The 24,683-nt window shown below is 42.4% G+C and overlaps 1 protein-coding gene across 4 annotated transcripts in view; it reads left to right on the top strand.

The window, feature by feature from the left end:
- Window positions 1-24,683, top strand: part of LOC105486934 (INSC spindle orientation adaptor protein) — a 139,184-nt gene that overhangs the window by 71,011 nt on the left and 43,490 nt on the right. For 3 of the 4 annotated variants that reach the window (XM_011750079.2, XM_071075052.1, XM_011750081.2), the window contains 2 exons: window positions 9,100-9,213; window positions 19,261-19,386. In XM_011750079.2, coding sequence (XP_011748381.1) covers window positions 9,100-9,213; window positions 19,261-19,386 — 240 coding nt within the window. The remainder of the gene's footprint in view (window positions 1-9,099; window positions 9,214-19,260; window positions 19,387-24,683) is intronic. The other variant, XM_071075051.1, reaches the window with a different exon arrangement.

Genomic DNA, 24,683 nt, shown 5'->3' with positions numbered 1-24,683 from the left:
CACTGGAATGAGGCCCTCCTTGCTGAGATGAACAAAGTATGAAAATTGAAGCGATTGTATCAACCTAAGAATCTGGGACTTTTGATTATTCCTAGAGGAAAAGAATTTAAGGTTTTTCTTTTACTTTATTTTTTCCCAGGGAACTTTAAAACTTTAAAATAGGAGCATATTAAAATTTTGGAAATATTTACGTTTGTCATCTGACAAGTGTGTTTGGATTATCTTAGTATTGCCATTTAATCTCATTGCAGCTTCTACTTACCTACATTGGGCAACATGGCTGAGCAAAATCTGCTCAGTGGGAGAGTGGGAAATATAATGGGAAGCAAATTTCAATCCTTTTGCTTTTGGAATAATCCAAAGTCCCAAATTCTTAGGTTAGTACAATCTCTTCAATTTTTATACTCTGTTCATCTCAGCCAGGAGGACCTCATTCCGGTGTGTGGGGAGTTGAGTTTCCTTCAGTAGCTGTAGTCCAGGCTGTGTCTTCAATAATGGGTGGGGTTCCTTCAGGACTTCTCAATTTGTACTAGTCTTTCCCAACCATAATTAAAAGGGTTCAAAAAGCCCTTAATACTGGACACATAATACTATCACAGCACTACACATATATTCTCAGAAAGTTAAAATAAGCCAATCCTCAATTTCTATAGAACTCCAGGAACTTCAGGCAACCTGCTGTCCCAGGATGCCATCCTTAGGGTTGCCAAAGGCCTTAACAGATACATGTTCATCTGTAGCCAATTAAAAAAAAAAAGGATGAGTGACTGAGATGGTCTGGCTGGCAGCCTTGGTAGGATGTCAGTCAGTTTATTTCAGTTGTCTATAGTCTATAAAGATTTGTGAACATACACCCACTGGGGGAAAAAAGTCCACCACAGGTTAATTGTGGTACTATGTTTACCATATATGGGGAGAAAGAATGCCTCCTTTCTCATTGATGGGCATTTGAACCGTTTCCCTTTTCCTGCAAAGTCAGGCATTTGCAGCTTCTTTACTAGGACTTGCTTGATTTGCATTCTTTCCCATTCAGCATATTCAAAACATCTTAATTTCTAGCTCCCTGAAAACACTGTTTCTGCCACTCCAGCATGCATTGATTTGGGCTTCCTGAAGTGACAGACCAGTAGTCTTCAAACCATTTCAAATGCACCGCATCCCCCAGGTTCCCAAAGATTTCCCAGGAGAAATGCAAGCACATATAGTTTTAAGGAAATCTTATTTCCAGATCTTCAATTTTGATTTGTTTTCTTCCTTAAAAATGATCTTCCCAATAATATACTGAGTTTTTTATAGGCTTTCTATTATTTTCCAAAAGGCATACTCTTCACCCATCCCAAATTTTACAGTACATTGCCTTGCCGTGCAAAAATCTTGGTATGGGAGTGGAGAATCAAGCAAAGAAAAAGCCTTCATTCATGAACCATTAAGACCCTTAGGCTTCCATTAACTATTTCCATGCTTTATACATATTTATGTTGAATGTGCCATTAGAAATTGTGTATTTTGGCCGGGTGTGGTGACTCATGCCTGTAATCCCAGCATTTTGGGAGGTCTGAGGTCGGCAGTTCGAGACCAGCCTGACCAACATAAAGAAACCCTGTCTCTACTAAAAATATAAAAAAATTAGCCAGGCATAGTGGCATATGCTTGTAATCCCAGCTACTTGGGAGGCTGAGGCAGGAGAATTGGTTGAACTCGGGAGGCGGAGGTTGCCACAAGCCGAGATTGTGCCATTGCACTCCAGCCTGGGCAACAAGAGCAAAACACCGTCTCAAAAAAAAAAAAAAAAATTGTATATTTTTCCCAGTGTGAGCAGTTTCTCAATTCAGATATATTGTTGTGTGTGTGTGTGTGTGTGTGTGTGTGTGTGTGTGGTTGGAGGGATGATTATAAAAGTTTTCAATTTATTTTATCCCTTCCATCCGTTTATTCTCAAATAGTGCATGGTTCTTGAGGGACATTCTCCTTAAACCAAAGCAAAGAGAGCACTGGTAGGATACATCAAACACTAAACATTGCTTTTTTAGGACACATTTAAATGCAAGCAATTTCTCTCAGCTATTTTTCACACTCATCCCTAGGATGTGACATTAGCTGGAAAAAAAGTATCTTTGAAGAGCCAAAGACTAAAAGTTAATGACGCTGATTCTTTTAAATGTAACTGTAATATGCTTTTGAGAACCACCAAGATTTTCAAGGTATATTGGATAAAATACAGATGTAAGTTCTACATTTAAAAAAAATTTTGGTGCACATTATTTAACAATTAAAGTCTTTTTGCCAAAATATTTTCTGAAATATTTATACTACTTTTTATTGCCTGTTAAGAGAAGAAAAAATTAATTGCTAGCAGTTATGCTAATTAGATGTAAGCAGTATATACCTTTCTTTTTCTTTAAATACATAGAAAAATTTGATGGTGAGAGCTACTAAAATTAATTGAATTATATATGCTTTTTAAATTCTCAGTTCTTATTTAATTATTCCCTAAAGACACCAAAGTTTAATACATATGTGCCTATTTACTAAAGGAATACTGTGCTTTTTAAATCATATTCTTAGATTTGTTATTAACTTAGAATGTTTGCTATATATTACTTTGCATTATTACAAATTCAGTAAATTATTTTATCTTGGCTTTATAACATATACAAATAAATCAAATTTTATTTTAGGTCTAATTTATTTTAATATTTACAGTTTTGGGATTTTTTTTCCTGTAGAGAATGATCTTCATAATTATTTGTCAGTAGGTTTTTGCATTTCTTGAAATACATATAGAAATTTTGTTTTGTTTTGTTTTGTTTGAGACAGAGTCTTGCTCTGTCACCGAGCTGGAGTGCAGTGACGGAATCTTGGCTTACTGCAACCTCTGCCTCTTAGGTTCAAGCAATTCCCCTGTCTCAGCCTCCCAGGTAGCTGGGACTACAGGGCACGCCACCACATCTAGCTAATTTTTGTATTTTTAGTAGAGATGGGGTTTCACCATGTTGGCCAGGGTGGTCTTGATCTTTAGACCTCGTGAACCACCTGCCTCGGCCTCCCCAAGTGCTGGGATTACTGGCATGAACCACCACACCTGGCAAAACATTTCTTAAATAGAAATGAAGTCAGGTCTTTATTGAGAAAAAGTTAACTCTGACTTGGCTGATTGGGTTGACTAAAAGGACTGTCTTTGCCAATTAGGTTATAGGGTGGGTATTTTTCATAAATTAAGTAAGTAAAAGCTGGAGCTTCAAGCTTTCAACAAAACATATTTGAAGAACAAAAATATTTTATTAAAAATTGTATTGACAATGAAATAAATAATACTTTGATTTTCCCAATCCTTTCCAAATAATTCAGGTGACTCAAGGTGCTCTTAAGTGAAAAAGTAATGGTTGTAATTAATAGTTATTTGATAAGTCTTGGAAAAGTACTTTTGGAATTTTTCCCAGAAATTGAGAAAGTAAATGAACACCTCTAATGATTGGGTAACAAATGCTTTTGCAAGTCAAATCTTTTCCAATTCTTTGCTTTTGTCAATTTAGAAGAAGATCAATTTAGAGGAGTTATCAGCTGCCAGATTATTAAAGATAGTGTTTGATGATAGATTGCTATGTGATTACATAAGTTAGAAGGTGACTCAAGGGATAAAACACTGTAGTACACAAACTCCTCTCATTTCCCTCTATTGATTTATGGGAACAAGATTTTTTGGAGTTTACATCTAAAAATATAGCATTAAGTCAATATTCAATCATTGATACATAAATGAATTATCCTAAAAATGATAAAAAGCCTCATTCATCTCATTTAGAGATATATTTATTTTAAAAATAAAATTTTTATAACTTACAGTTATTTATCAAGACTTATAATATATTTATTCCATTTGACCAATTGGGCTGATAATAATCCTCAATCAAGAAAAGATTTTTTTTTTTAACAAGGAGCTTGATAGTAACAGGAAATAACATTTCAAATTTTAATGATAAGTGTGATAAGGGTGATCAATAAAACACTTTAAAACTTAAATATATTACATTAAATTCTGAAGGAAAATTGAAATGGGAATACAAATTTAATGAAAGATGCAGAATGTTAAAAAAGAGATTATTCATGTATTTTTAAGTGAATGATGATGGTATCAAGTTGTTCTGGTATTTAGAATCTATTGAATACATTTGAAAGAGTGATGTAATAATTTTTTTTACATCAACATTGCAATTTTCTGGAAATCACATTCTTTCCAACTTTGTTTTTTAAACTTATGATAAAAAAATTTAGCTGTCAAATTAAAAATGTGCAAGGGGTCATATATTTTTCAAAATATTTTTAGGGTGAAATGAGAAAAAATTATTTTGACATAAGATATGCAAGTGCTTCTCTTCTAGTTCTGTATCATGAGGGCTATTGTCTCCTCCTCTTACAAGAGGTTTGCTTAAACTTTATGATCCCTATCTGCTGGAAGGAGTTTCCATTTGGTTTCCACATTTGCTGCATTTGAACATCATCCTCAGCAGATACCTGAACTGAGGCCACTCTTGATGTTCCCGAATTCTGAGTACATGAAGGTCACTACCTCTGCCAGGGGCTTCTCAGAATAGCATCTTCCTATAGATTTTGAATATACCAGTTTTTAATAGTATTTCTCTCTGCTACTTTTTTTTTTGTTTTTTGTTTTTTTGTTTTTGTTTTTTTTGCAGTAATGAACTCTGCCCCCAGTGTTTGCTTTCCCTCTGTTAATCCTCCATTCCCTTTAGAGAGACTCATTTGAATTTCTAACTATTTACTCTCCTTCTCATGTGGGTGTCTTTCCTTTTCTAATTCATAGAGTGAATGCAGCATCCGGATCTGAGCTACTTTTCTGCTTTTACTTCCCTTCACTTTCTGACACATTCTTTTGTTTTTCCAACAACCTAATCTAGATGTTGGTATTTCCCTGATTGAGAGAAATGAAATCAATTAAGTTTTGGGTCTGTCAAAATATTTTATTTCTAAGATATCTTATCCACATTTGTGTTCCTAAATTGGATATTCCCACTTAGGAGGTACTTTCCCATCTGACCAACAGCTCATCTAAACCTAGATGTAATTATTATTTTGTCTACCTTCTCTTCAGTACATCCAATCTTTCTGTGCCTTCCCTCAGAGTCCTAATTCATGCATTTCTCCAGCATGTTCTGTTAAGACAAAGGAAATACTGCATCCTCACTTCCAAAAACTTTCCCCTGAGATGGTTTATCCAGTAATCTTTCGAATAGTTCATGTTGAGCTCTGTGGTCTTTTCCTGTGTTCCGAACTCTATTATTAAAGTATTTTTTAAAAACCCAACAGCGATTACTTTTATTATATCTCACAATTTTAAGGGTCAGTAATTTGGACAGGGCTTGGCTAAGTGATTCTTCCATTCTGTGCAGCAACAACAGATGTGGTATTCAGCTGGCAGATGGCTTGAAGAGTACTAGATAGTGGTATTCACTCACACATATGGTGCCATGGAGGGGATGGCTGGAAGGCTGGCCTCAGCTGAGAGTATTGATAAGGATCTTACACATGGCTTTTCTAGCATCACATTCTCAGTTATCAAACTTCTGATATGGAAGCTCAGGGCTCCCAAAACAGTGTTCCAAGTTCCAAGATGCCTGGATGGAAGCTTCAAGGCTTTTTATGAAGTGGCCTTGGAAGTCTTAGGACTTTACTTCTGCCAAATGCTGGCTTCTATTGGTCAAGCAAGGCATTAAGACCAGATTCGAGGGAAGGGGAATTAGAACTCATAGAGAGATGTCTCTGTAAAAGAAGTAGAAAAGAATTTGTAGCCATCTTTAATCTACCCCATCCTGTCAATGCTATCTGCATTTTATGTAACCCCTTTGCACAGATGAGCTACTCTACTACGTCTGACTACGGAGTTTCTATCCAAAACTTTAGGGAAAGGTCTCACAATATTTTCCTGGCTCCTTCTGAGGAACTCATGCCAGTTTACTTTTTGAGAGTTTACCTCCTTTCTGATAGATTTCACTGGGTTGCAGTCTCTCTTTTTCAGATTGACAGACAATGAAAAATAACATTTTTTCTTTTCTAATTCCTTATGCAGAGAAGTGAAACTACAAGCATCTCCTTAGCCCCCTTTTAATCCCTTTTCCTTGGTTTTTAAGATCTTATTTTTTTTTGTTTCATATCTACCTAGTATGCATTTTAAGAAAATGTTTGTCATTCAGCCTCAGCCTATCTTCTTTTATTTATTTTTTTCAGTCTTTCACCACTCTTCTCATGATATTGAGTGAGGCATATTTTTGAAACTTTTCCAATGTCTTCTTGATTTCCTGAAAAAAAAAAAAAACAAAAAACCTTGATTTGTAGAGACTGTGTCAGTTTGAGGCAGATACTAAGGTAGGAGTAGATAGGAAATTCCTATGATGCATGCAGAGGAGGAAGCAGAAGCAGGCATGGAAAGCCCTATTGCAGGTCTGACATCTGAGAAAGAAAAGGAGGAAGGAAAAGACTCAGGGAATCAAGCCAAAGTCCCCTGTTGGAGGAGTCCCCTGTCACACAGTCATGTTGTGCTCAGTTATAACTAGGAGTAGCTTAGGGGAAGTGCGGCCTTGGCAAGAACACAGGGCATATCCAGAGGGGCAGTTGCAAGGCCCCCACTCACAAGCTTAGGTTACCAACACATAGTGTTAGATACGAAGGGAATGGGAAGCCAGGATGGAGACCCACTCTCCTATTTGGCAAAAACTGCTAATGAGGCTGGACAATAGCCTTACCTTGAGGCTTCAATCTCCACTAGTCCAGGTGAGACCCTGCCTACATTGAAGGAGATGGATTTCCTGACCTTCAAATATCGGACATCGAATTCAGAGGGGTCAGGGCCCAGCTCCTCCCTAGACCACATAGGTAACCTTAGTCAAGTCTACATCTGTTTCCTCCACTATGAAATGAAGATTGGACAGATGACTTCCGAGGTCCTTTCCAGCTCTGACAAATGGTGATATTTAGGGCCTTGAAGATTTCAGTGGAGCCTTTGATTTCATATCTTTCCAGATTTACACTGTAAAGGATGCTTACAACTTTTCTTTGTCAGAGATCTGATTCACTGAGACATATCTGAGGTGTAATTACTGTATATATGTGTATAGACATTAACATGAAATTATTCTCAGACTTAAATTGTCTAATATTAGCAGCTGATTGCAAAAGACATTGGATTTGAATTGTTTAATGTAATGCTAATTTGCTTCAAGTGCAAACACTAATCAGGAACATTAGGTAATTATCATTTAGGTACAGGACCCCAATATATGAAATCTGCATTTTCATGTGAGCATTAGTATCACATGTGTAGCTGCTTACGGTAACAGTGGGAAGAATTCTAAGAAGTGTGATCATTACAGGGATTTGTAGTGACAAATCTTGGTTATTAATTTTACATTTTGTTGAATTTCTAATAAGAGGCATCTATCAAAACTTAAAGCATAATTTTTGTATTTAATGTAGTTTGATTAAATACACACTTTATCTTAGACTGCTATATCTAGATTAGCACGTTGTGCATGTGTGAGGAATTTCATAAATTTGAATAAAGAAGACAAAAGGGAGAGCCACTTACCTTGAGCCTCAAACCTCCTAATTTTAATCATTTTACAAACAGGGAAACCAAAGTGTAGGGAGCTTAACTGCACAAGATCACAAAATTATAACTGCTTACAATTTTATTTAGTTTCCACCTGGCAGCTACCTTTAGAAATCCTTTATATATATTGACAACCTTAAAAAATGGGCACAACCCCCTTAAAAGATAGAAATTGTTATTTACACCATTTTATTTATTTATTTATTTGAGATGGGGGTCTTGCTATATTGTCCAGGCCATTCTTGGACTCCTGGACTTGAGCAATCCTCCTGCCTCAATCTTCAAGTAGCTGGGACTCATAGGCACTTGCCACTGCAGCTGGCTTATTTTTACACCACTTTATAGGGGAGGAAACTGAGGCAAAGAAAGGCTAAGGTGCTCCAAGTGTTGCTCTTAAGTATCTTTTCCATAACACCGGTGTTTAATTAAAAATAAATTTCATTTTAATGTTTTAAACTGGCAACTGAAAGCGCATGGGTGGCTGCTCAGAGCACCCAGGTCTGGAGGTCTTACTTTCTTGCCTGAGGCCCTTGAAGGTTGCTCTTCTCAGTCTCTAGATCCATTCTTTCTAGGAGAAAACTTGAGCTACTGGTATTAATTAGCAGGAAGGAATCCTTTATAATCAATGAATCACATGCTCCACGGCAAATGGCTGATGATGAAGTGGTTTCAAGTTACACGAAAACCTTTCCCTCAGAAATTAGCTAAACTTTTCTAGAAATAATCTTTGTATCTTTTTTGTTAATGAATCTTTCATTTGCTTTCCTTCCTGAACCTCTCTTCTTGGTCTTATGTTCAGTCATTCCCAGACCCTCTCACCGCTAGCCTTAGGTTCTTCAGCCTTGATGAGTATAGCATTCCTCACCTAGTTACCCACCCTTTGACAGGATTCCCAGTGTTGCTATTTCGTCTTGGCCTTGCCCCCCAAGCAGCAAGCTATTGGAGAGAGCAAATGTCCAATAAAAATATCCCTGAAGCAGTAAACTACTGTGAAGCACTTCTCTTGACTTAACCCTTGAACCCATCACCCAGCTGGAGTTCACCATTGGCTAAGAGCCATTCAAAATGAGCAAATTCTTTGGTCACAGCTATAGCCACTCATTGGTTTTCAATTTGATGGTTTGTTAATTTAACTGATGGTTTCTTTTCTCATTAAGAACCAGTAGATTCACAAAATGGTATTTGCTGAGCTCATCAATGTTGGGAGTTGATTTTCTGAGGGACTAGGGCAAGGCTAATTATGGCCTATGTCCCAAGGGCTTGAAATTATCCCATATCTCTAAAATGTAGCTTAGACCTCTCCCTAACTGATACCTTTCCCAAAGCTAGAACCTCATTGCCCTCACAATGGGACAGTGGCTAGGGGCAGGAGTAGATTTCATGGTTGCTATTAGGAGCATGGGCCCACTGGTGTTCCGTTAAGATGAGCAGAGGGTAGAGGTGGTGAGTAACTAGCTAACTTTTCTCTCCCTTCTTAGGCACTGGTGAGAAAAATTGATGCCTCAGACAATATCTACACCACAGAGTCCACCACAGGGAACCTGTTCAGCCTAACCCAGGAGGGGGCTCCCTTGTGCCGCATCATAGCCAAGGTGAGCTTCATGATTAGGGGTCAAAATGGCAGGCCTGGGGAAGTACGAGGAAGCTCACTTGTTCAGTGGGAATAGCTGGCTCAGGAGGTCTGTCTTGGCCCCTGCATTAGCTGCCGAGTGACCTTGGGAGAGTCACTTATCCTATCTGGGCCTTGGTGTCTGCATTTTTAATAGGTGGCTAGCCCCTCTGATTTCATTTCTTACTTGAGACAGAAATCTGGTGCCCCCAGAGCCTCTATCTTCTTTCCTTATGTGGTATATGTTATAAATATCAACCATCCTTCTCCATCTCCACATATCCTTCCCTTCCTGGCAGCTGTGGTGTCCCTGAGGTCCATGGGATGTGGTGATGTAGTGAATAAAGAGATCATCTGGCATGTGGCATTTTGGGTGATCAATTGACCTTATATGGCTCCTTGACATCATGGTTGTAAGACATGGGATGTCTCAAACCCAGTTCAAAGAAAAGTTTATTTTTCCATATAGACTTGTGTATGGTTTAAGCTCTATCCACATCTCTTAATGCTGCTGCTATAACAACCTATACCCCATAATAATTAGCAGTAGCATTATCAGGAGAAAGAGGAGGAACAGGTCTACAACCAAGACCTTTGCCACAAACTCAGAGGTTTGTTCTCTGGGTGCCCTTAGTCTATTTTTATGTCCCCTTAGAATCTTGTGATTCTGCCTATGATCCTCGGAAAAGCAGGAGGAGACTCTGGGTCCTCTATTGTTTTGTCACCAAAGATACTGGCCAGTGTTCAACAGGCATCAAGACAAGATGGGGTCTGAAATACACTCAGTCTCTGCCTAAGCTTTCCTACTCCTCCCCAAAAAGAAGGCTATACAATTCTCTGAACAAAATAAGATGCAAAGATGTGCTCACGGAATACAAGAAGGGAGAAGAATGCAGGCTAAACTACAAAGCAGACTTGATTTAACGAATGCTTCTCAAGTCTTTTGGCATGTTTCTCCTTTTAAACCTTCCTGTCAGTTTCTCCCTCTCCTAGGCTGAAGAGGAGCCCAGAGATAGCCTCCCTCTCTCCTCTGGCTCTCTCTGTTGGTTGGGTCCTACATTCTGGCCATGGACTGGGGTGGTTGTGGCTGTCCCAGGTGCTTGTCTGAGGAGAAAGAAGAGAAGGCACAAGGGCATAAGTCATGGCCTTCATACCTTTTGTCTTTGTGATTTGAATGTCCTTCTCTCTTTTTGCCACTTGGAAAACTCTTACTCAGCATTCCACACTCAATTCTGTATTCTTCTTTATTGCTTTCCAGACACCCCCCCACCTGTGGTGTCTAAAAAGAGTAGCAGGCACTGTCTCAGCACTTACCATATTCTATTTTGTTATGTATTTTAAGCTGTGTGCTTTTCAAGGACAGAAATATCTGAATCATCTCTGTGTCCTTGGTGCCTAGTGCAATCCCTGCACAAAGTGGGTACTCAAAGAGTTTGTTGAATGAGAAAGTTACAAATTCACAGATCCAAAATCTTTGAGAGTTGGGAGGGAACTGAAGTTCATTCGACCTTCAACTTCAGTAGGAGTTTCTGAAGGGCTGTTGAGTATCCAGTGGGTCATCCTGTATCCAGAAACAGGTTCACTGGGTGTGGAGTATTTTAAATAGACCCCCTTATTTCCCTTCTCTCATGTCCCCAGTTCTAATGCAAGTTCTCAGGGTACTACACTCTGAGATATACAAAGCTAGTATGGTACTCTCTAATAACATTTATACTCAGACCAGATTCATATGTATTGGAAGAGAATTCACATATGTTTGACTCTGTTATATTTCTGACACTACACCGACAGGGTCTCATGTAATTGTCATGATTCTGTGAGGAGGGTAGTATTAACATTTTGTACAAATGAAGACACTGAAGAACAGAGAGATTAAATAAATTGCTGAAGAGCATATAACTATCAAGTTGAATTGCAGGTATTCAAATTGTGAGCTTTGATTCCGAAGGATTCATTGCACTTAAATCATATGCCTGGGAGTAGGTCTAGGATTTGTGAGGCCAGAATCTTATAGAATTACTGGGGCCTTACTTAAGTAAAAGATTATAGAATTCCGAATTCCAAATTATTTAGAAAAGTGAGTTATTTAGAACGAGAAAATAATTCAAGAATATTTCTGGAAGGCAATTTTTTATTTTTTAACCACTTTTTAAAAATTATTATACTTTAAGTTCTAGGGTACATGTGCACAACGTGCAGGTTTGTTACATATGTATACATGTGCCGTGTTAGTTTGCTGCACCCATTAACTTGTCATTTACATTAGGCGTGCCGCCTAATGCTATTCTTCCACCCTCCCCCCTTCCCCCTCTCCCCACCCCATGATAGGCCCCAGTGTGTGATGTTCCCTGCCCTGTGTCCAAGTGCTCTCATTTTTCAATTCCCACCTATGAGTGAGAACATGCAGTGTTTGGTTTTTTGTCCTTGCAATAGTTTGCTCACAATATTGGTTTCGAGCTTCATCCATGTTGCTACAAAGGACATGAACTCATCATTTTTTATGGCTGCATAGTATTCCATGGTATATATGTGCCACATTTTCTTAATCCAGTCTATCATTGATGGACATTTGGGTTGGTTCCAAGTCTTTTCTATTGTGAATAGTGCTGCAATAAACATACATGTGCATGTGTCTTTATAGTAGCATGATTTATAATCCTTTGGGTATATACCCAGTAATGGGATCGCTGGGTCAAATGGTATTTCTAGTTCTAGATCCTTGATGAATCGTCACACTGTCTTCTGGAAGGCAATTCCATACTAGGTTGGTTTGCAGGAATTCACCTACATGAGAAAGTGATGCCAACCACATTAATATATCCCACCAAACTAAAACAAAGCATGCCTCTCACACTCAGCTTCACGGCTGGATCTGAAAAATGCCTGCAGCCACTCCAATACCACATTAGAGGAAGACTAAATCAAAAAGGATGGTGGTTTTCGTTAATTACAATGGGAGTTGTAATTCATTAGCTTCATGGTTAACTTGCCCCTGAACTCGGCGTCAAGACACTTAGAGCAAATATAGGCAACTGGTAGCCCTAGGACCTCAGAAAGGTCTTTTGTTTCTGGTTTCCATTCTTTTTCACTTGAAATATGACATCACCGTTGGAGACAGAACCAGCGATCTAATTGGTAGCAAAGTTATGTCCTTCAATAGACTTAAGATGCTAGTCACAGGAAGATGCCCCAGCAACAGTGGTTCCCAGTGCCTACTCTGTATTGCAATCCCTCAGAGAGTTTGTGGAAAACCCAGATACTTGTGCCATATCCAAGATTCCCTGGGGTCCTTGGGTAAGACCTGAGAATCTTCATTTTAACAAGCTCTACAAGTAGTTCTAAAGCATGGCCAGACTCAAAATCACTGATCTAAGCCTGTAAAGCAATCTTAATAGTAGAGCAGCATAAATCCTCATCAACTCTCGTGAGTGGAGAAGTGAGTTATATGTAATAGCAATAGCTAACATTTGAGTGTTGCTGTGTTTTGTCTTTAATGCATTACATACTTCCTTTCTTTTAAATCACAAAACCATCCTATGAAGAAGGTACCATGTTGTTACCATCAATAGTTGAGGAAATGGTTTAAGGAGCTTATTCAGGATCATACAGCTGACAAGGGGTCAAGACAGAATTGAACCCCAGTCTCAGCCTCTTTAATTTTAATTCAGAGTTCATGGTCCTAAACACCACAGTGGTAACTTCTGGTTCAATCCTTGACCCTTCAGGTCCTTGAGCCAAAGTGTGACTCAGGAGTTCTCAATCCTGGATACACAATCGAACTCTTACAGAGCTTTAAAATTTTTCGGATTCTGATTTAATTGGTCTGGAGTAGGTCCTGGGATGAATATTTTAGCTTTCCAACTGATTCTACTGTGCTGTGTGGGTTGAGGATCTCTACTCTCTTTTGGGAGTCATTTAAATGTATTTAACCTGAAGAGCTTGTAGTGGTGTTGGGGCAAAGGGGATGAAGGAGATAGCATTGGATCTGTTTTCTCCAAGGATTCTGTGACTCAAACATTTAACTTAGTCAAGAGGGTTGACTGTAGATTTTTGTCTTGGTGCTGTTGGGGAACAGTGAACAGCTCCAACCTCTGAGCTGAAACAGCTCCAACCTCTGATCAGCTCTAATGTTAGTTTGATGATTAACTCCAAACAGTAAGTAGCTGAATTTCTTTTGGAACAATTACCATTTTTCCCATTCAAAATGAGTTGCAAACACATGCTGGGTTTGGGTTCTCTGTGTGGATCTGAGGTAGTCTGGGTGGGATAAGGACTTCTTCTGAATGGCGCATGGAGTCTGAAGAGATTTTATGTTTTGTAAAGAATGGGCCTTAGAAATTTCCTGGGAAGGAAACTTTGCTTGACAGTAGCTCTGAAGCTCTGGGTGTTCTGTTTCAGGACCTGAGCACTCAAGGTCTGTTTCCATGTGCCGCTTGATATAGACAGCTCCTACCACCTGCCAGAATTTGAGCTTCACGTTCAGGAAAGCAGAGAGGAGACATGTATTTGGTTGTAAGCCAAGATAATGTTTGGCCTCCTGCAGATTTAGTCTCCTGTCAGGACCAGGCCTTAACTCCAGTTAAACATTAATCCCAAACATTTCCAGTGGTAGAAACAGGGGAAAAGGCCTGGGTTGGGATGAGAGGGCAGCTCTCATCCCAGCTCTACTGCTAGCTCACCGAAGGAAGTTGGCCAGACCACTGGGGATTAACTCCTCCTTGGTACCTTTGCGGCCTGAGGATGCTGGACTGTATATTTAAGACACCTTCCAAATCTACCATGCTGCCTGGCTTTCCCAGTGTTTTCATGGGAAAAGTAAGGTTGCAATTTTACTTTTATCCTATTCTTTTTTAAAACAGAAGGCTAAGGTGAACTATTTGCCACGTTTAGTCATCACTTCCTACATTTCTGTCCACAGGCTTCTCAGCTGTTCCATCACCTCCTCAGCTACTCAGGGATCTCCCATGCCCCTAGCACTCCTCTGGGCTCTCAAGAGCCATGACCAGGAGTTGTTTAAAGATTTGGAATGATCATTTGATTATTTACATGGGCCACACCCTCCAGAGCCTGCCAAGAGAATACTTGAGTCTTACTGAATATTAACAACAACGATAATAATTACTATTTATTGGTGGCTTCCTATGTGTCTAGGCCCTGTGCAGGGACTTTCACACAGTTGTTGTATCTTGTCTACATGACCCCTCTGAGAAGTGTATCAGTGACCCTGTTTTACAGGTTAGAACTCCAGGACTCACAGTGGTTGGATACGTTGAGCAGTTGACACTTGAAACTAAATTTGTCCAGCTCTAGAGTCAGTGCAATTTCCATTTCAGCAGCTCAGTTGGTTAAAATCTAGAGTCTTTCCCTTTCCAGGCAAAACCCTGCTACAACAAATCTGTCTCCCTCCTAATCAGTATTTCCTCTTTTTCTGCTCCTGGTCCACTGCACAGTAATCAGCTTGCTTGCTCTGGGTATGAGGCTGGTGGAGGTCAAAACTGGGAGGCATTGGCAGGAGCTGGGGACAAATGGGAGAATATGAGCTTTCTGAAGCCAAAAGTGATCAACTCTGATGATGATGGTTGTGATGACAACTGTAGTAGCAGTAGTAAAATAAATTTAGTTTTATAGCGCTCACTTTGTGCCAGATAATGTTTTAAGGGCTTTATACAAATAACGTATTTTAACCTCCCAATGATCCTCTGTGGTAGGCAGGATCTACCCCCATTTTCCAGGTGAGGGAGCTAAGACAGTGAAAAGGTCCAAAGCTAGTAAGTGACTGAACTGGAATTTGAACCTGGCTGTTTGGCAGCAAAGACTACGCATCTGGTTACTGTTCTAAACTGCTTCTCAGCAGCCCCTCCTCTTCCTCTTCCTCCCACCTCTCCTTCCCACTCTCTTCCTTTCTCCCACCAACCTTCCATGCCCATTGTTTACTCAAGCATGATGCTATACTTTCTATTCACCATCTCATCTGATTCTCCAACAGTCTTTTGATTTGTCATAATTATAATTCCCATTTTGAACATGAAGAAACAGAGTTTCAGAAAGAATATAAATAATGTATTCAAGGTCACACATATGAAAGCAGAGCTGGGATTTTTTTTTTTTTTTTTTTTTTTTTGAGATGGAGTCTTGCTCTGTGCCCCAGGCTGGAGTGCAGTAGCGAGATCTCGGCTCACTGCAAGCTCTGCCCCGCTGGGTTCACACCATTCTCCTGCCTCAGCCTCCCGAGTAGCTGGGACTACAGGCGCCTGCCACCTCGCCCGGCTAATTTTCTTGTATTTTTAGTAGAGACGGGGTTTCACCGTGTTAGCCAGGATGGTCTCGATCTCCTGACCTCGTGATCCGCCCGTCTCGGCTTCCCAAAGTGCTGGGATTACAGGCTTGAGCCACCGCGCCTGGCCGCAGAGCTGGGATTTTAACCAGGTCTACAGATTCCAAAATCTTAATCTCAACCTTCTGATATTTCAGATCTAAAGGATGAAGTAACAGAGTGTTGAAGCAGAGAAAAAGATTCAAGGAGGACTTCCATCTTTCCAGCTCATCTTTTCATCTATTTTTCTGGGCTGGAAAAGGGAGTCCTTCCTGAATCTTCTCTCTGGGAGAAGATGGGAGACTAATTCCTCCTATAGAATTACTGTGTTTGGGTTTCCAGTTCTGACAGTGATGCAGGAGCTGGAAGTCCCTGGCATGCCCTGCACAGCATCCTCACCTTGGATGCTCAGTAGATGTACCCAGTGTCGTGACAGTGTGGGGCAGTGACCTAGTGGCCTTCCTCATCCACCTCTTTGCTGCCTGCTGTTTTGTTTGTTTGGGTCCTTCATCTATCTTAGCTGCCTCTGGGAGAAAACATGGGCAACCTGTCTGAGGCTTGTCCTCTCAGCTTCTTGGTTTCCTCTGAAGGCTAAAGAATAAGCCCAGACCTCTCTGTGATGATGGTGGCAAACTCCATCCCTTCCCCTATGCAGGGCACAGAAAACTCCTCTGGGCTTCATCAAAATTATCCCCCCCCACCACCAATGGCTCCTCTGTTATTCCTTCCAGCACCAGCCCACACACCCCATAAGTGATCTCTTCCCACTTTATGACAGCTCATCCCAAATCTCTGAATAATTCATACTGTTATGTGGCTGGGCTTTGAGCCCAGAGCTTTCTATAAAATTAAACAAGCTTTAGCCAACAATGTGATTCTGCTAGCTCAGGCCATTCCCAGCTTCACTCCAGGATGAGTACTGCACTTGGTTCTTGAATGGGGGCTCCAGAGTGGTCCTCAAGACCAATCCATCTTATTTCCTCTGTGGCCTCCTTCCTTCTCTCTCCTCCCACATATCCTAGCCCTCAGGGCCTCCTTCATGAGGAGGTGAGACATTCTTCTAACCAGGAAGCCTCACATAGCCTGACCCTTACACACTCTCCAGAACCAGGTTCTAGGCCTTTCCACATGCACTAACTCAATTGCACCCCCAACAGCTCAGATATATAACTATCATAGCCCATTTTTAGCTAAACTTAACCAGCAGGAAAGCCAGGATTTGGACCAGAATCTCCTTCTTTCGGATCCAGGAATTTCCCCCTCCCTCTCCTGGTAGCTAAAAGTGCTAAGAAGGCCATTTTTCACAGGCTTGAGAAAGAGGTAATGAGAATCCAGTGCAAATGCATGCAGAGGCTTAAATATAGTTGTGCTGGGCTCGGTGCCTCCTGAGCCAAAGGAGGGCTGCCACATTCATCCTGGCTCAGGCCTCATGCGCGTTCTTTGGCACTGTTTCTTCATTGTCTGCTTCAGATGTAAATGTCTATCAATCAGTCATCTCTCTCTCTCTCATCTATCTACATATATGGAGAAATAATAGTTATACAATATGCATGTTTAAATATAAGCACACATATATAAAAATATATATCCATATATATGAATGTATATTTACATCTGGAGGAAGGCTAGAAATGACCAGCAGGGCTGGCTGAGGTGAGCTTAGGAGTTCCATTTCTTTTCTTCTCATTCTAAAGAGTAACTTGGTTTTGCTTCAGTGACTCTCTGAGGTCTGTATGTAGAATCCTCTTGCAGATGTCCCAGGAACTATGGGAAAGTAGGAAGGCAGGAGTAAAGGTTATGGAACGAGGAATCAGACGGGTAAGTGTCTGTCTCATGCCAGACATTTTTACTGAAGTAATTATGTGCACTTAAAATCAGAGTGGTTCTGTCTTGACCCTTCTACAACTCCCTACCCTCCAAGCACGCTAGGGCTTCTGCTCTGTGTTCTTTTAACCCTGCACCCCCAACCACATGTCATTGCCCCTCTACCCAGCTTTATACCAACTTTTAAAATCATCTGCCTTCTCTATGAGACCATGAGTTTATTAAGGATGGGACTGAAGCAGTCTTGCTCAGTGTCCAGCGTGATGTCTGGCTTATAATAAACCATTAACATTTGTGAATGCCTGAATGAATGTACTAGCCCTAAGTTATGCCCTTTCACACCAAAAGAAATGAGGGGAATTCAACCACCCCAAAGACAAGTAGGAATATATAAGTTGTGATCACTCTTAGTTGATTATAAAATGTCAGAAATTATGAACTGCTCCAGAGTTGGGTATCTTCATCTTGACCCCTGAAGTGACCAGCAACAAAACTCTTAGAATGAAAAGGGCCCACGAGCCTATCATTGTGGGACGGAGAGGGAGGGAAGATCTGGGATTGAGCTAATTTGGTGAACCTGTGCTGGGCTGCTTCTTCCAATTGTCCATTCATTGTTTTATCAGCCATTCACTGCTGCATCCTCAGCATACATAGAACTGAGCCTGGCACATAGTAGGTGCTTTTGTTGTCAGAATTCTCAAAAACCTGACAGAGGATGGTCTTTTGCTGAACTTGCCTTCTTCCTGTAACATTTTGCTTAGTTTTGGGAACTGGTACAAGGAGGTTAGTTAGACCCAGGAGTGATGAGGTTAAAGGCTAGTGCCCTGAGGGACCCAGTTCAGATCAGTTGCTCATGCATTCTTTACTGCTGCCAACCCTAGGCACCCTGCCAGCCTTCAGGGAGGGAAAGAGGGAGAGATCTGGGCAAGGCTAGATGTGGGATATCCAATTCCTGCCACTCTAAATGCCCCAGTTAGTGTTGCCACTGGTTTGCTTGGCACCTTGATTAGTCACTCTAGTGATCTCTTGGCTCACTTTGCTCCCAGAGCTAAGGTTGGCTCCAGTGATTATTATGAGTAAGTCTGACTAGTTAGCAGGGCACCTGGACAATGAGCTCTGCACTCCTAGATTCTTGCCTGATGGTAGACACTTTACTGGAAAGAAGTTTCCATAAACAGCTCCCACAAAGGGAAAAGGACATATTCACCACACTCAAGAGCTGAGATGATTGTTTTTAAAAGGGTTGTACACACACACACACAAACAGGAGTAAAGGAGTGAAAATGAAAATGATGATGTGAATATAGGCTGAATTATTTTACCCATCTGGACTTCAGTTTTTTCGATCAAAAAATGGGAGGAAATGGTAGTGCTAATATAAATGAAACCTTTTTTTTGCCTGCCTCCCACAGCAGTTGGAAGGATCCGAGGAATAGCCTGGTGACTGTTAGCAGAGGGAGATCTAGTCAGTTCCTCCCACCTGCCTCAGTTGGTTTTTAGGACCTGCTTCCTGTGACTCCAGGCCTGCTCTATGGGGGGTTGCTCCAAGGGAATTGCCAGATGTTTGGGAACCCTGTTGAAGGGTTCCGATCGCCAGCCCTAGCAAATATGCCTGCCTTGGCCCCTGGCTCCCGAGCCCCAGAAGCATTTATGGTATCCAATCTCCAGCTTGGACTATAAAGGGTAACATTATTTCTGGAACCAGCATTTCTGGGTAGCATACATGTGAACATGTGAGCGTAAGTGTGTTAAGTGTGTGCGGGGCGGGGATTGCTGGAGGCAGGGAGGACCCGAAAGCATATCTGGCAAATCAGGGATGTCACTTATTCTTGAGTTAGCCCCAGACAAGGTCACACAGTAATAACATGACGTGATATTTCTTTCTCTTGGCAGGAGGGTGGGGTCGTAGCACTCTTCAAGATTTGCCGGCAGGACACTTTCCGGTGCTTGTACCCCCAGGCGCTCCGCACACTGGCCTCCATCTGCTGCGTGGAAGAGGGTGTCCACCAGCTGGAGAAGGTAAGGACAGCTGGCTGGGTGGTGCCTGAGCTCCTCAAGCCAAGTAGGGGTGAGGGCTAGGCCTCATGGTAGCCATCTGTTCCTTTTCATGGAGCAAATGCCCTGAGTAGTCCTTTTCCCAGGCACCATTTGGATAGGGCTGCTGGGACCTGGACTATGGGAGCTGGCGAAGAGGTGAAGGAGATGGGGACTGAGGAGCCTGAGCAGGAAAGGCAGGGCTCAAAGGGACACTCAGCACTTCCTAGGTGGGGTGACAACTGGGGAGACTGCTGTGGGTAGAACATGGTAGAAGGCAGGCAAGTCAGGGGTGGTGCTGGGGTTCAGGGTGGTTGATTCTTCACCCACAGCAGGCCTCCTGAAGATGGAAGAGGATCCAGATCCTGGGGGCATAGAGTGGGCAAGAGCAGGGCAGCACTGGGTGCCTGGGAGAGCAAGTGGGACTCCTCTTCACTAAAGACCAGTGGGCTTGGGTGAGGGAGGTGGAAGCCCCAGTCCAAGTGCTCGCTGGGCCAAGATGGCATGGGAGTAGGGTGGGGTTAGAGAAGGAAGGCGGTGATCAAACAGGCCCTGGTGCCTCTGCTCAAGCCTGATCTATGGTGACATAACTAATTCCAGCCACCCCTGACCCCTTCTCTGGTTGTGGGGCTGAGGCTGCTCCTCTACTTAGACGTGAGTCTGAGTTTGTGGATACGCTCTTGGGGACTCCAGCCAGGAGGGCTGGGTGGCAGGGGCTGAAATCTGGGGTTCCCCAACCAAGTTTCCAGGAAAGATACTGAAAATTCTTATAGAGAAGTGGAAAGGCCTGGTGTGTCCTGGTACTATGGTGGTACCTGCAGGATTTGGGGGAGGATCTGAGTCTGTTCATGTGAGCTGGTCTAAATGGGGACAGGGGCCAGCAAACTGCTATCTGTCCTCTGCCTCCATGTCCCACAGTCTAGTCCTGGCAGCCCAAATAACTCTACCCTACCCTCAGTTTCTTCACTTTGGTCTGGACTCCTAGACAAATGGTCATCTTACTTTTTACCCTGCCTCCTTCCAAATCTACTCAGATTATCGGGACAGGGTCATAGAATCATGAACTTAGAGATGCTCTTAGCTAAGGATGGAATGTGGATAGGGAACCTGCTCATTTTACAGATGACAAGGCTACAGGTCAGAATAGGGAAGTAATTTGCCGAAGGTAACAGAGCAAGATAGTAGAGGAGCTGGTGCCAGCTTTTTAGATAGAGTGCCCTCTTCCCACTGGGTTGGAAGTTTTCACATCTAGTTGCTATAAGCACTAGATTTGAAGGTGAGAAATCCATGCTTACTCCTTCATTGTGCTACTCATTGGGTAGCGAGGCTCTGAGGAGAGAAGTGACTAACTCAAGGTCATATATCTACTAAATGAGAGAACCAAAAGCCAAATCCAAGTCTCATAAGACTGAAACCAATTACAGTTATCTCTATTCCGGTGGCCTGTCTGATTGTGTGAGCACAGACATGCTATGCGTGTGCTCTCTTATATGGCAAAATAGAGGAATGGGGAGGGTGATGAGAGAGAGAGGGAGAGACAGATGGTGGACTTGATAAAGGAAATACATTGAGCATCCTCAACTTCAGGTTCGGAATAATTCCCTCCCTTCTCCTATAAAACTTGTCCTTCCTTGGATAGTGTACAAACAACCAAATGGGCTTTGTTTCTCACCTTTCCTGTCTGGTTGGCAGGGAAAATGGGAGGATAAGATAGAAGGAGCTTGGGATCACCAGCTCTCCGAAAGCAGCAGATTGTATGGCTTTAGTGAGCTTGCAGTGCAGAAGGAAGTTTTCAATTCAGGGAAGAAAAACAACAGGGTTTTTCGTTTGTTTGTTTAGAGCTGAAAACATGTGCAGCTGGGACAGCTGGAGGCATTTTTCCTTTCACCTATCTGATGCTGCTCAAATGCCAGAGTGCTTTAATGTGTCTTTCCCAGTACAGATGGCCCAGGTCCTAGCCTGGGATTCAGACCCTGCCCAGTTGAGCAAAAGGAGAAAGAGATGCTCATAGTCTGGGGGGTTACTACGTGCCAGGTGCTGAGCTAGTCCACTACATATGTCCTTTCATTAATGCACCAGAAACTTGTGAGGTGAGCACTATTAGTATCTCCATCTTAAAGATAAGGAAATGGAATCCCAGGCAGTTTAAGTGACTTGCCTAAATAACATAGTAAGTATTGGAGCCAGAATTTGGACCCACATCTGCCATAGTCCAACACCCAGTGTGTGTCACGACCTTGCTAGTTTAATGGTTACTCTGAGAGCACTGAAAAGGTCCCTGCAGCTTAATCCCAGACCATCTTGCTGTTCCTGGCCAAGGTGCTAACCCCTCACACCCCCAACTGGCATAGGGGATAGTAGCTTACCTGGACATTTCTCCCCTCCAGGACAGATTGCTTATAATACACAGACTCTCATGAAATATTTCCTCTGTGCCAGGCACTGAAGAGGAATAAGACTTACCCTGGCAAGGGCCCCTGAGTGATCAGAAATAACAACTACATTGTATGGCAGTTGTAGAGCTTGCAAAGTGACCCCGCATGGATTCTAATTTCATTTGATGCTTGCTTCAGATTTGAAAGTGTCCCTACAGTAATGGATGAGAAAACTGACATCCAGAGAGGTGAAATGACTTCTTGTGTGAAATCATACATTATGTAATTCATTCATTCTGCAAATATTTACTATCTGCTATTTGCCAGGCACTGTTTTAGGCGCTGGGAGTATAACAGTGAACAAAACAGACAAAACTCCTTGTCTTCATGGAGCTTACATTCTAGTCTAGAAGATAGCAAGTTATGGTCCATGGGCTAAATTCAGCCTGCTATCTGCCTTGTCTGGCCCATGAGCTAAGAATGATTTGTTTTTTCATTTTTAAATGGTTGGAAAAAAACAGAAGAATAAAATTTTGTGTCCCATGAAAACTTATGTGAAATTCGAAGTTCAGCCCATAGTTTTATTAGAACACAGCTACACTCTTTTGTTTGGGTGTTCTCTATCTGCTTTCATACCAAAACAGCAGAACTGAATAGTTGCAACAGAGAGCATATAGTCTGGAAAGCCAAAAATATTTACTTTGTGGCCATCTGTAGAAAATCCTTGCCAAGCCCAGTTCTAGCAGGTAAGGAAGATGTCATGACCATGATGAGAGGAACAATAACTAACATATATCAAATACTTGCTTTGGGCAAGCACTTTGCTAAGCCCCTCCTTTCATCAAGTCATTTATTCTCTGCCATCCTGTTATATCCCCACTGCTTACAGAAGAAAGGGAGACTCAGAGACACGAAGCAACTTGCTCAAGTGCACACAGCTAAAAAATGGCCCAGGCAGTAATGTAATTCCAGCTTTGCTGGGCGAGAGCCAGCCTGGGCTGTTAACCATTTTGCAGACCCAGGACTCAAAATCTGATATTGTGAGGCCACTGTCCATGCTCCTTTCCTCCATATCATGTTGCTTCCAAAGTTGTGAGAAGTTCTAGAGACACCTGTGAGGGCCTTAATCTCCCCCACTCTCCACCTATGTGCCCTCCCTGGGTCCTGTCCATGCTTGCCACCCTCTGTGACCTGGGCTGCTCAGCCCTGCCCACAGAGGCTCTGGTGAGGTTGGCCATTGTCAGTGTTGAGGATGGAAGATGGTGAAGACCAGGCACAGGCTGGATTGTAGAAACCACAGAGTGACAGGTGAGTGAAGGTGGAATGGGGAAGTGTGGTTCCCTGGGGCTCTTGCCAGCCACCCACTCACTGGGCATGGTTCATGGCCTAATTAGATCACATCAAAGTTCCAGCCTTCCCCTCCTGATTTACTGGCCTGGCCTTCTCACTGAGGTTCGCTTAATTAATTGGCAGTGGGAAACGTGCTGGATTTGGTGAAATTCATCTCTGTTGTGTGGCTTCCCCCTCCTTTCCTTCAACCTTGAAGAGGTTCATTAAATCCTGCACAGTCTCCAGCGGAGTTGTGGGTCTAGACAGGTCACTGCATCCATCCCAGTTACTGCTGTGTCATGCCTGAGCCTTGCCCGGTTTGGGGGACTTGTGTGGTCATAGATTCAGTCATGGTCTCATTCACTTACTCACAGGAAGTCACTTCATCTCTGCTGCTTCATTCCTTCTGTTTGCCAGTCAGTCATTCACTTACTTTTAAACTCACTCAAATTCCAGTGCTTTAGGACGGTGAGGCAGGAGCATTGCATGAAGCCAGACTCGCCTGGGCAATATAGCTAGACACTGCTTCTTAAAAAAATAAGTAAAATAAAATAAAATAAAATAAAATAATAAGTAAACTTACTCACTCATTTGTTCTCTCACGAAGTCCACCATTAATTCACTCTGCGAATTCCTTTTATCATTGAAGCAGCCTATTACAGTGGGGAGACCGGGAACTAGAGTCAGGCAATCCTGGGTTTGAGCAGATTTTTCTCACTGTGAGCTTGGATATGTTATCCTGGGAGACTTTCTTAGCACAGTTTCTTGATCAGTAAAATGAACCTATAAAATCTTCCTCATGTATAGTAATATGATGCTTGGCACAGAGTAGGCAGTGAATAAATGGTGGCTACTGTGATTGTGGCAGGTACAATGCTAATCACTGTGACTCTGAAAATGAGTGGAAGGTTAGGGTCTGGTGGGGAAGGGAGGGCTGGCATGTGGGAGAGGGGCTGGCCTGGTCAAAGTTGCAGTGAAGTGCACACATGGAGAAGCTGGGTGTGGTGGGGGGATGAGTCCTCACAGCCTTTCCCTTTAACAGACGAGGAAACTGAGACTCGGAGACTGTGTTTCCTCAGTCGTGAATGTAGAGCTTGGATGCAAACCCAAGTCTGGCTGATTCTAAACTCCTGCTCTTTCCTCTGCTACCTGGGGAGAGCTGGTCCTTCTGAGGCAAGGACTGCAGAGGGATGACTCCCTGGGAGCTGAGTTCTCTGTGTTGGCCTGGGCAGGGGCCAGACATGGACACCCACCAAGCAGGGATGGAGGCAAGATGCCAACACACAGCAAAGGCCTCTCCACGAGTGTCTGACAGGCCTTTTGAGGCCCCATTCTTTCTTTTCAGAGCTGTCACGTGGAGGTCTGGTTCATCCGGGCTGCAGCCTCCCCACATCCTAAGCTTCAGGACATCTGTCCTTCCTTCCCTGTGTCCTCATCTGACATCACTCCTCATTCCCAACCCCTGTGCTGGGCTCTGGAGAAAAGACAGGCTCCCTGCCTCCCAGGATAGCTGATGGGGAGAGGCCCAGCAGGACGGACAGTGGTAAGGGCTGTCCCGTGGCCATCAGAGGCTATAGG

The sequence above is a fragment of the Macaca nemestrina genome, chromosome 12, assembly GCF_043159975.1.
Source record: "Macaca nemestrina isolate mMacNem1 chromosome 12, mMacNem.hap1, whole genome shotgun sequence".
NCBI lineage: Eukaryota > Metazoa > Chordata > Mammalia > Primates > Cercopithecidae > Macaca > Macaca nemestrina.
This window is presented reverse-complemented; position numbering and strand designations above follow the sequence as displayed.